Source organism: Zalophus californianus, chromosome 4, assembly GCF_009762305.2.
Source record: "Zalophus californianus isolate mZalCal1 chromosome 4, mZalCal1.pri.v2, whole genome shotgun sequence".
Lineage (NCBI taxonomy): Eukaryota > Metazoa > Chordata > Mammalia > Carnivora > Otariidae > Zalophus > Zalophus californianus.
The window spans coordinates 154,386,359-154,398,769 of record NC_045598.1 but is presented as its reverse complement, the minus strand read 5'-3'; the positions used below and the strand labels follow the sequence as shown (position 1 = coordinate 154,398,769).

The following is a 12,411-nucleotide window of genomic DNA, read 5'->3' as shown; positions in this document are numbered from 1 at the left end:
GGATACTTAATATGTTGGATGACAGCACCACAAATTTTCTTTAAGGGATTTCAACAAGCTGGACTAGGCCAATAGCAACAAGGTTTAATTTATTGGGGATAAATGCAAAGTCCTGTCACTGGGTTCAAAAAGTCAACTGTACAGCGAGTCATATGATAAAGACCTGGGGGATGTGGTTGACCACAAGTTCAATAATAACAAACAGTCTGAACTTGTTAATAAAAAGCTAACTCAATCTTCTACTTTATTAATGGAAGCATAGGGAGGTAATAGCTGGTTAGACCACATTTGGAATACTATGTATAATTCTGGCTGCCAGATTTTTAAAAGGGAACATAACACACTAGTGTATTCAGACAAGGGTAACTGTGGTGATGGGTCTGGAAATCACATTTACTGAAGGAATGATTCAAGGAACCAGAAATGCTTGGCCTGGATAAGGGAACACTTAGAGAAGATGTTGAGGCGGCCTTCAAATAATTGTAGTGTTGCTATATTAAGAGGGGAAGTAAACAGTCTGTGATGCCCCAGAGGGTAAAACAAGGATGAATGAGTGGGTGCCACGGAGGGAAGGTTTTTAGCTCGACACGAGCAGAAACTTTCCTATAGTCAGTGCTGGCATAAGCCCGAGCCAGAACACCGAGGGGAGATGGCACGGGAGGGACTCTTGCCCTGTGCAGAGGGGAAAGTAGAAAAGCTCTTCTAACCCGTGCTTTCATGACCCTTCAGGTAGCAGTATCTGTAGCCAGGGCTGGACTCCAAAGGACAGACAGGGACCTCTGTTTGGTGCAGGAAAAACAAGACTGGGTCACATGTGGGCAGATCCCGGTTCCAGCCTGATCCTGCTTAGTTATAAACCAACTAGCTGATTACTCTTTAAGCCTCAGTTCTCTCACCAGAAAAATAAACAGAAAAATTATTGCCCTAACGATCCTAGAATTTTTGCCGTGATCAAAGGCTCTGTCTTGGGACTTACTCCACTTGACTGCACTTATTTACTTATGCTCAGGTCCTTGGAGCAGCAGTAAGGCCTTGTTCGGGGCAAAGGGTTTGGCCCTGGATAGTTCCTCAATTAAAGCTTGCCGAATAAATGAACGGAAGAATGGAGACTGTGGATGTGCGGGCACTTTGTAAATGGTAGAGAGCTACAGAGACATGAAGGACTGTCACTCCCCATCTTCCACGGAGAAGAAAATCCTGGTGACACTGACTCCACGGAACACTTCTGCTAAGCGTCAAAGGTCGTGAGAATTTACTGGATCTTTTTAGAAGAAAACGCACCGGCAAAACTTCTGGGGTGCAAACTGCTCTTCTTTGCTGTTTCAATGTCTCATAAATTGCTTTTCATAATAAGAAAGACGTCCCATGGCTCTTAAGATAAAAACCCAAATCCTTGGTTGCAGATACTGAATCTGGCCGGGTTTGGCCTTGAACTGCCTCATCCCCCTCCCGCCCCCTTTTCCTTTATCTGGCACTCTGGCCACACTGGCATTTAAATCCCCAAAGGGACCAGGCTCCCTCTCTGAGCACCGAAGCTTCAAACATGTTGCTCCTTCTGCCAAGAAAAATCTCCCACTTTCTTGTCTACTTCATGCCTGTTCAACTTGACGGCAGAGAGGCGAAGTCTCTTACTGGAGAGGTACTCCTTGGCCTCTCAAGCTCATCTGCTGTACATCTTAGCAGGACAACTGACCTGGCCTTAGCAGTTGCTTCCGGAGTTCACAATATGACAGCCTGGGGAGCACTTGCTTATTATCTGTCTCCCCGACGTGGCATCTCCCAAGTGCAAGGGCAGCGTTCCCTCCCGTTCACTGTATTTCACGTGGTCCCAAGACCAAGTGGCAGCATCTGGCACATATTAGAGACTCAGTATTTGTCGACTGGTGACTGACGCATGCTTTTGAGTGTTTGCGTTAGTTAAAAGGCAGCTATGGTAGGCGCCTGGGTGGCTCAGTCGGTTAAGCGACTGCCTTCGGCTCAGGCCATGATCCTGGAGTCCCGGGATCGAGTCTCTCGTGCTATCTCTCATTCTCTCTCTCTCAAATAAATAAATAAAATCTTTAAAAAAAAAGTAAAAGGCAGCTACGTTTTCTTTGTTAGCTTTTTATTCAAAAAGTACCGCCTAGCGCTGACGAAAATAAGGTTTCTGATTATCAGAAACTGCAGTCCCATAAACTAGGCAGGATTCTAAACTGTTTTCCTGATGGGATCAAAACTGTGACTTAAAATGCTCAATGAAAGCTCATTTTTTATGTCTTTACTTATTTGTTCAGAATCTAGAGATGTTTTCCCCTGGAGTCAGGCTCCTACCCACTGTAAAGTTAAGGATAAGAGCACCAGCTGTTGCTTCAGGGCCTCTGGTGAGTAACCAGGGGATGTCTTCTAGCCAGGTGTGAGCTACTAACACAGCCCAGGAAAGCCCCCTCCGAAAACGGGTCAGAATTTTGTGGCCTACATGCTATCAGGCCTTCCTAAGAACTCCTGATCCAAAGAATACCTCTTTGTGTGATTATAAACTTACTTTCTGCATGCTCCCTGTCATATTCCATTTCAAAATTATATGACATGACACTGTCCTATTTCCAGGGCTGAGGCGAGGGGCCGATCACCGGCAGAAGCTAAAGGAGTTGTTTTCCTTGAGGCAGAATGGGGATTTTATGGTGTTTTTACCCTGCTTTTTTAAGGTCAGCTTTGAAACTCGCATCATGGGGCTCAGACCCAGGGCTGAGGAAAGGCTCCTGGAAGACAAACTCACTTCTATAGAGGGGCTGCTTCCTTTCATCAGAGGACACAGCGGCCTTCGCTCCCCAGTGATTTATATGCCCTGGTGTATCACTGAGGAGATGTTGGTGAGGGTCTGAAACAAATTTTCCTGCAGAGTAGGAAGTGAACCATGGTCTGCAGGACATATGGCACACAGCTCCTCAAAGATTAATGGGAACATGAGCCTTTGCTGGGTCCTCCGACCAGGGATGATAAGGGTGTTGGAAAGAGTACCTCCTCCTAGCTTTGAAGTATCTGTGACTACAAAGGTTTGAGGAAATTTAGAGTGAACGGGAATCCCTGAAATAAGGTTTGGCAGGCAGAATGCCTATTGTCAAGAATTCCCTAGACCTACAGAAGCAAGCAAGGTTTGAAAAATCTTCAAACCGATGCAGAGGAGGAGTTCAGGAACCCTTGGGCAGCTTGCAGTCTTTATTTTGCGTCTCCTGGGGCTGCGCAGATCCAGCAGGTTTTCAGTGTGCAGCCAATGAGTGCTGCTGACAGAAACCACTCCCCTGTAACTGGGGCCACTACGAATGCAGGTCTCCAAGGTGACTGTGGCCCCCGGGCTGCTCGGCTAGTCCTGCACCTGTCCCTGGCCACATCCTTCGTCTGCTTCCGCAGCTACTTCTCTCCCCAGACCCCCAGCCCTTTCCCTCTCCCTCTTAGCGGATGATTTACTCCATACTTCACAATAAACTTAAGTCCTTGGAACGTCAATTCACACTCAATTTCCCGGTCCCTCCGTCCAAACAGCTCTCCCTAACCTATGCCCATCCCCACCTCTTTTCTACGGGGTCCTTCTGTTCCAGCACAACTACACTCGCTGGGCCCTGGACTTGCCTCCCCGGCCGCTCCTCACTGTCTTCCCCACTTCTCCTTGACTGACTGCGCCCCTGCGCACGGAGACCAAAAACAATTCTCACATGTTCCTCCACTCCCTCCCTTCCACTCACTCTGAACTTGTCATTTCCACTTGCTACCTTGCTTCCCTCTTCCCACCATTTTACAGCCCGTAAACTTTGTCCTCCAGAGGCTCTCTGCCCCCCTGCCCCTCTGCCTCTTCCCCTCTGTCTCTTTTGCCGCTGGGCACTGACACGCTGGCCTTTCCCAAGGTTAGACCTGGGGCTCTCTTTCCCTCCTTCACACCATCTCTCTCACCTAATCTCATCTTCTCATGCATTCGTTCATTTACTGATTTGATATTTACTCTTAGGGTGCTGACAGGCACTCTGCTGCGTGCTGAGGATGAATAAGGCTGGTATCTGACCACCAGGAGTTCTAACTTGGTAGGAAATCACTTAAAGAAATAATTGCAGGGGCGCCTGGGTGGCTCAGTCAGTTGGGGTCCTGGGATCCAACCCCACATCGGGCTTGCTGTTCAGCGGGGAGTCTGCTTCTCTCTCTGCTCCTCTCCCCCCCCCCCCCAGGCTCGCTCGCTCTCTCTCTCAAATAAATAAAGTCTTAAAAAAAAAAAGAAACAAAGAAATGCAATTAAATGTTACAAATGTTATATGAACATGTGGAGGGGCCGGTAGTGGGGAGGAGACTTTGCAGTGAGGGGAAGAGAAAGAATCTCTCGGGAGATGAGAAAGAATGTGCCGGCTGGGGAAGAGGGAGTTCAGGAATCCCAGGCAGGGAAGGAGGATTAATAGCACAGTGGTATGGAGCAGTGCTTTGGAGTCAGGCAGGTGTGGCTCAAACCCCAGCTCCTTCTCTCATAACACAAGGGAATTAGGCCGTGCTATTTCTACAGGTCTGTTTTCACTTGTGTAATGTGGAGACCATCGTCCTGTCGTGTATGGTTACAGCAGGGTTGGCGAGGAATGAATGAAAAGTGTTCAGCACGACGCCTGGCGTACAGTAAGCGATTATTAAATGATAATCGTTATTACAGTAAATATATTTATACGTTTAACAGGTGTCCCGTAACCATTACAGTAAATGGGACCTACGAGTGAACGAACAGGTGTGAAAGAACTGTAACAAAGTGCAGCAGAGATCACTGAGCCCTAAAATGGAAGGAAGCAGGGACGCACGCCGCAGCACGGACACACACCGAAGACACGATGCCGCGTGAAACCAGCCGGCACGACAGGACAAGTGTGGTGTGGTTCCACTCACACGAGGTGCCTCGACCCTGCCAAGTTCAGAGACACCAAGGACAGCGGTGGTCCCCGGGGGCTGAGCGGAGGGAGGCTGGGGAGTGACTGCCTGAAGCGGACAGTTGCTGTTGGTGATGACGGACTAGAGAGCAGGGAGGGCTGCACGACAGCGTGTGCTTTCAGTCATACACCTAACCTTGGCAAATTTTCAGTACCGCAGATGTGAAATGCTGGGATCACATGCCATTTTCAATAAAAATAAACCACCACCAACACGGAGAGTAAGACAGACAAATCGGGACATATATCTGTTCAGGGTTTTTCAACTGTACTTATATTTGCAGACTGTTACGTACTTTCAGCAAAAATATGTATATTTTTAGATTAAGTTTTGAAACTTTCAAAAGAGGGGATGAATCTAGGGTTGGCATTATGATTTTCCTAAAATCTAGACAGTAGCACTACCCTCTATATAAAGAAGTCTTAACAACTGTATTTCATTTTTGACCTTGGATTAGACCCAACAGGGGCTTGCCTTTACCAAGTGCTCCGCGCTGGTTAACAGTTGTAAGTACATTTTGGAGATACAGACTTGTATTTGAGAATTTATAACCAAATGAGGATGTAAAAATGGATACACATGCGTCCTCACAGAGACAAGAAGTGCAGCATTTGGAAAACTCTGTTCAAAAACAGACAAGCGTGGAACGCTTAGAAAAGGGCATTTGTGTCTGGGCCGTGGCAGGAAGATGCGTGGCTCACTAACCTGTGTCCCCTGGTTGTTGATGTCGACAGCATCACTCCACTCAGTTGTTACGTCCTCCAGAGATTCTACTCTCAGGAAGAGGCTGGGAAGTAAGTCTTTGGTCTTACAGTCTGGATAACTAGAAATCTGATGATACAGTTCATGATGAATTGAGCACTCAGAAGGAATTCTTCTGCAATAAACCTCAAACTTTGGAATATCTGAAATAAAAAAAAGGCATATGCAGACTTAAGCCTTGAAGACAAAGACAAAGGGATATTAAACATAATGTGGCAGGGGAAACTTCTTGAAGAGGGATGAATGATACTTTTTTTTTAAAGATTTTATTTAATTAATTTATTTGACAGAGAGAGAGAGAGAGAGAGAGAGAGACAACGAGAGAAGGAACACAAGCAGGGGGAGTGGGGGAGGGAGAAGCAGGCTTCCCGTCGAGCAGGGAGCCTGATGCGGGGCTCGATCCCAGGATCATGACCTGAGCCGAAGGCAGATGCCTAAGGACTAAGCCACCCAGGCGCCTCTGTTTATTTAAACATTCTTCACAGGATCACGGGTAGCTACTGAATTAAAAACCTCTGCAAAGAATATAGGTTTTATATGATTTAAATTCAATGCTATAATATATACCTTTAATGTTTTCCTTTATAAGGATTGTTACCGGACATCTGTTGTGGAAAATTATTCGCGGACTAGGGTCTTCTGAGAGGGTTAAGTAAGTCACTCCAAAGTGTTCTTGATATGTCAGTGCTACCGCCCTAGAATGAAATCAGATCAAATGACAGAAGTGATTTAGAAAAAAATGAATGCTTACTCTCCTGGTCCATATTTATTCAGATTTGTAATACTCACCACTCTACAATGCCTTCTCTTTTATCCACCAGGGGAAATGTTTCCAGAGAAAGGAGGCCACCCTCTCATCCACTAACTGTCATATGCTAATTATAGCTTTACCGATGTTTTTCATGACAACATTAACACATGATTATCATAAAATATTCAAAGACGTAAAAAATTACTTAAAAGGGGAAAAACATAACTTCTACCACTTGAGAGAATTAGAGCTAACCTTGTGCTAACCCTGCCTCCTACTCTGCTTTCCTCTGTGCAAAGGTGCTGTGTAAACTCTTCACACAGAGTGCCTTCTTCCTTAACAGTGCCTGCTAAGTTTTGGCACAAGAGGAGCTGATGTGCTTTTAGAAGGAATGCTAGAGAATCTGGGTACTTGCTCTTTTTATATTCTAAAGGTAGGCAGGCTCATAACGCCTGCTGTCAATATTCACAACATCATCGTACTTTACGTGATCTCCACTTTGACCACCAAGGGCAAAGCGGTCTTAATTGGCACTGGAAAAACTGCTGTGTGGGCACAGGCTGCCCTGCAGTGGAGAGACAGAAACTTTCCAGTTCACACCAGAGATGACCAAACAATATTTCATACCAAAACAGGAAAAAAAAAATCCTCTCTGCAGTTTAAATTGTATGGACTGATCATATTAACCAAAGGAATCGGGTATTTGCCAAATGGGTCCCTCAGTTTACATGGATGAAAAGGAGTTGATAATGCGTTGATTTCTCATTTGCCATTTATCCTGTTCACCAGTGTGAGTCCTTCCCAAAGATAGTATTTGTCTGAAATGCCAAAGTGAGCTGTCCATTAGCATGTGGGGAAATCATCTTAATAACACCATCCAACGTGCACTGTAGAGCGAGGGGAGGAGAGAGACAGGAGGAGATGGGGCTGTAGGAAGTGAATTCACTGGCAGAGTGCGGTCCTTGGATACATACCAAAGTTCTTTTCCCAGCCTAATTTTGAAAGAGCCGGGGCAAGCCAACCTCAGAGAATTTCTTCTTGCTAGCCAAGAAAGCTAGGGGCCAGGACTAACATATGGTATTTTCAATCTAATATCTAGTTTAGTATTCACAGATAAGATTAAATTATATTAATAAAATCATGTCTTACAATTCTTAGAATTTTAAACATCATTCCCAAATGCAATCTTACTTAAGATTCTGTCTTTCAGTTTTAAAAATAAATTTTGTTTTCTTGACATAGGTTCACATCACTTTCAAAAATGCTTCTTTAAACTCCCCACACTTAACTTCTCCAGCCAGAATATAAATATAACCACGCCTGTCCAGGATCAGAGATGAAAAGTATTTATAAAATGAGGGATATTTCTGAATGCTGTGAAAGAAGAAGGGATGTATGTAGGGAACAGGGCCTTACTATTATGGATAACACGAGTTAGGAAGTTATCTTTTAAACTATGACTACAAGAAATCTCTGTAGACATCAAAAAGTTAGGAGAGCGAAAGTCTCAAATAAAGTCCGTAAATTCTCAATCACGAGAAGAAGGCACCTCTGGTAAGATGACGAGATGTTTTCTTTTGTACTTTTTACATATACCATAAATAAGTTATTCCTGACAGCTCCAGAAGGGATGTATTGCATGCAAAACAACCACAAACTAAAAGTCCAGTCTGAACAAACCATTACATGTCTCCGGCTTGATTCTGTGGTTGTTATTTGCATAATTGGTAATCGGTAATTGGAGCAACTTACGTGGGGGAACAACCACAGAACAGAGTCTTCTGTGACTTGTGTTTATCTAAGTTATCTCTCTTAATGACTTTTAAAGAAAAATTCCATTTTGAAGTCGACGTAAAATATGGGAAAGGAAAAAGGTTTTCCAACTTGGCCTCCCTCATATTTTAACCCTTGACAGAGGCTAAGAAGTCCTCACAGAAGGCGATCTTTTCCTTGAGATGTATTGCCACTAATCTATGGGAAAAACACTATCACATCCCCTCCACCCCCTGCCCCAGGATAAGCTGCGTCAGCACTAGGGAAAAATCTCATCAGTAGTACGCCAGGGCAAGCCACATGTGATCACAACACATGCCCAATTGCATACAATTGTCTAGAAGCCATTAAAAATAAAAGTAAAACCTAGTTTTACATCCAGGGAGCACGGCACCTGGATGAAGAGCTGCACTGATGAGCAAAGAAGGGCGTTCACACGGATGTACCTGGTGCAGAAGCCATTTTCCCCGCAGGTTCCGAAGGGCACTGCTACACTCTGTCTGGGAAACTCTTGTCTAACTATGGCAGGCAGGCTCCAGCACTGGGAGCTGGCGGCACCTGCTGCGGGAGAAAAGGCCAGCAAGATCTGTTTCTGAAGCAGGGATGTGTCCAGCGGTGACCGGCTGATATCAGGCATTAAGTCCCAGCAAGGAAGGGAGCTGGATTTCACAGCAGGCTGCTCTCCCCCGGGGCAAATGCTGAAAGTAGCACTGTCTGGAACGTGAAAATACTGAAAAAAAGAAAAAGACAATGCCGAGATAGCACAGTGGCTACACCAATGGAGAGAAGCTAAGCTTTTGAAGGCACAGCTTCTAAGAAACCATAGCCATGGATTCTCAGGAGGTAGGCAGGTGGGGGTCATGGGCATGTTAGAATCCCAGTCCCACGAGAAAACCCTAATGAGCCCATTACAAGCAGTGGGAGCAGGGTCTGCTTTCCTAGACGTAATGAGACTTGATAAGGCTGGGGTGATTTAGAAGGTGATGCAAAGTCCTCAACGGCCCCCAGGTACTGCAACAATCCAGATGTCGTAAGGGTAGACATGCCACATGTTGGGAAGGGAGTCCTCTCGGATAGGGATGGCTGAACCAAAAGGGTGAGCCCTGCGGGGCCTTGGGAAGAAGAGAGCTGATGGACTGGGAGCACAGAAGACGATTTTCATGTAAGGCTCATCCTGAGGGAGGAGGAAACTCTGATCCCAACCGTCGGTTGAAATTCCACAGGGTTTGTGGTATGGTAGAGAGTCTCGGGATTTCAGCCTTAAAAGGACCTTGAGAGATACTTTATTTAAAACTCCTCTTTCACATCTGAGGAAGCTGCTTCCCAGAGAGCTGACGACTTGTCCAACATCACAGAGGCGGTGAGGTGGCAAAGCCCTGCCAGCGCCTGGCTTCCTGCTTCCTGTTTGGTGGTTTTCCCACTGTTCCACACGGTCTCCCCTGAGAGGCTAGGGATTTGCATGTGTCTTTAAAAAAGTTCGCACACCTGCCTGAAGCACGGTGGGGTTGAAAAAGGGGACACTCCTCAGCTGCCCAGAAGAACGTGGGCCTTCCCCTGGTCTCCAGAAAGCCGAGGCAAATCAATTCACTGCGATGCTGGTGGTGTGGCTCCTGTTGGCCACTACCACTTCCTGAGTGTTGAGCCTTTTTACTCCTAGTATCTCATTTAGTCGCCACCCAAAACCTGCAAGCAGTGTGAAATTATGCCTATTTTCAGATGAGGAAATGTCCATGTGGAAAGCCCTGACCCAGTGTCTCAGAAAACTGTTGCGGGGGGGGGGTGGGGAGAAGCAGGAGAATTATCTGCTCACATGCTCATTCTCTGGCCAAATCCTCACCTAAAATGCGAACATTGTTGACCTCTATTTCCCAGCTGGGTACTTCTGGTCACGTATCCTATCAATACTTCGATGAACCAAGATGAAATTCTACTCATTCTGACATTTTTGGAAATACCATAATGCACCGTAAGCTTAGAAGAGTAAGACTTTCATCCCATTTTACTGTCCTAATGTAATTTTTAGGAGCTGAAAGGATAAAAATAAATGCAGACAGAGGTAAATAAAGAAAATATGTTCCTGTGTGATAGTTTCAATAGCACAAAACAATAGCAGGCCACTTAGCATATTATGTGTTTAAGTCCTTTTAAAAGATCTCATTATTCCCTCAAAATACAAGTGATCATTTTAATTGTATAAAGAAGTGAATCAAAAACCCTTCTTGGATTCATTTTCTGCATATTCTGCCAGTGAGACGGCCACATAAATGAGCTGGTACATTTTCACAGTTACTCTCCTTGTGGGCAGAGAACTCAGTGCTCCCAAATCCCTGGCTCCGTTGGGGCCCAGCCTTCTGACCACATGGCTCCTCTTGGCCCCGCAGCCTGGGAGGCAGATGTTCTTTTCCCTGAGACCCAGGGGCCAGTCCTCAGGCCCACGTCCCTGCTGCTGGGGCTCTGGGTTAGCAAGCGTGCTGGAAGAGTGTGCTGCAGTCCTGAGCAGATGGGGTGCAGGTGGCACTAATCCGGCCGTGTGTCAGGATCCGCTGCTTTTGTAGGATTTCTGCTCGTTAATTACCTTGCAAGTGCTGACCAGGGCATCCATGGTTTTCGTTCAGTAACAAATAAATTTCTTTTTACCTACATTCGGTGTTAGATTTTTTATTTTTTCTAGGCTAAAAAATTAATCTTACTTATTGCTAATGTATCAAAACCGAAGACAAATCAATCAGGTTATGAACCGCTTACCTCCTTTCCAGAGTGGGGTTTGGAGACAGATAACTGCGGTTTGTAGAATATTTGATATGGCATATTATTGATTATTATAGTCTTGTCTTCAATCTGAATAATTTGTATGCCCTGCTGTACCATGGAGGAAATGCAGAATTGACATAACTGCAAGACAATTGAGGAAAGAATAATTTTTATAAAATAGATTAAGGCAAAAAATATTATAAGGCATAGAAAAATTTCTTATTTTTAAAAGGTCATTTTATCTATTGGTTTGCCCAGGATAGTACCAATTTTACCTTTTGTTCCAGAGTATTTATCGGAGTCCCCCCCTCAGTCTCAAAAATGTCCCCACCCCTAAAAGGGGTCACTATTTACAACAGGGTATCCCAGTGAACCAGTTCTTTCTGCTGCTATGGTAGAGTGATAGAGACTTGTTTTCAAGTATTTAACCAATTCCCTCACAAAATATTTATTTATAAACACTTTTATGTAAACAGATGTCACTCATCTTTTCAACATAAAGAATTCAGTTAAGCATTCCTCCCCCTTTTCCTCACGCTCATCCCAGCAGCTACCTTGCCAAAAGGCCTAGTGTGGACCACTGGGCGTTCTGAGAACTTTAACAGTGATGATGATAAAAAACAAAACAAAAAAAAACAAGGATTGGACCTCATATGTTGCTTTCTTCTGTGCTGCCTGTTGATTGCCTGCCAGTATTGATGCGTGTTAACTCACAGAATCCTCACAAAACCCACACGGGGCAGCTATTCTTAGCCCCATTTTATAGAAGAGGGAAAGGAGGCTCAAAGCGGTTAAGTAACTTGCCCATGGTCATAAAGACAGTTGGGATTGGAAACCATGCAGTCTGATTCCACGGTACTGCTCTTAACCTCCACATACCCTCTCATTCCCTTACCGCCCTTTATGAGGGACAGGTGCTCAGAGAAGATACTTATTGCCTAACTATCCCCACTTAGTAAGTGATAATGTCATGACAGCGGTTCCCTGAGTGAATGAATGTGGCCTGGGACCCTGGTACGTGTGTGAGGGAGTCTTTGAGATCATTTTAGGGGGTCCAAAGGTCAAAACTATTTTCATACTACTACCAAGATGCTATTGTCTTTTCTGCTCTAATTCTCTAATGAGCATACAGTGGAGTTTTCCAGGGGTTATATGACCTATGATGCCATCGCCGTCATGGCTAACAGAATGTATGTTTGTGTATTCTTGCATTCTAAAGTTTTTGTGTTAATTTCTTGTTTGATGGATATCAGTAGCTAAAACCCACATAAACAAAAGGGTTTTAGAGGTCTGCAATGATTTTGGAGAGAGTAAAGGGGTCCTGGGACTAAAAAGTTTGAGAATCACTAGGAAAGAAAAAGGAGATATAAATATATATATAATAATATAATTTCCAACAGTCTGTTCATTCACATTTATTCAGCACTTGCTGTGGCCACTTTGTG

The 12,411-nt window shown here is 44.8% G+C and overlaps 1 protein-coding gene across 3 annotated transcripts in view; it reads right to left on the bottom strand.

Annotated features, from left to right (window-relative positions):
* Positions 1–12,411, bottom strand: part of VPS13B (vacuolar protein sorting 13 homolog B) — a 752,513-nt gene that overhangs the window by 33,915 nt on the left and 706,187 nt on the right. For all 3 annotated transcript variants that reach the window (XM_027594446.2, XM_027594522.2, XM_027594354.2), the window contains exons 51-54: positions 10,961–11,107; positions 8,662–8,945; positions 6,259–6,386; positions 5,635–5,834 (exon numbers count right to left, since the gene is read on the bottom strand). In XM_027594446.2, the coding sequence (XP_027450247.2) occupies positions 5,635–5,834; positions 6,259–6,386; positions 8,662–8,945; positions 10,961–11,107 (759 nt within the window). The remainder of the gene's footprint in view (positions 1–5,634; positions 5,835–6,258; positions 6,387–8,661; positions 8,946–10,960; positions 11,108–12,411) is intronic.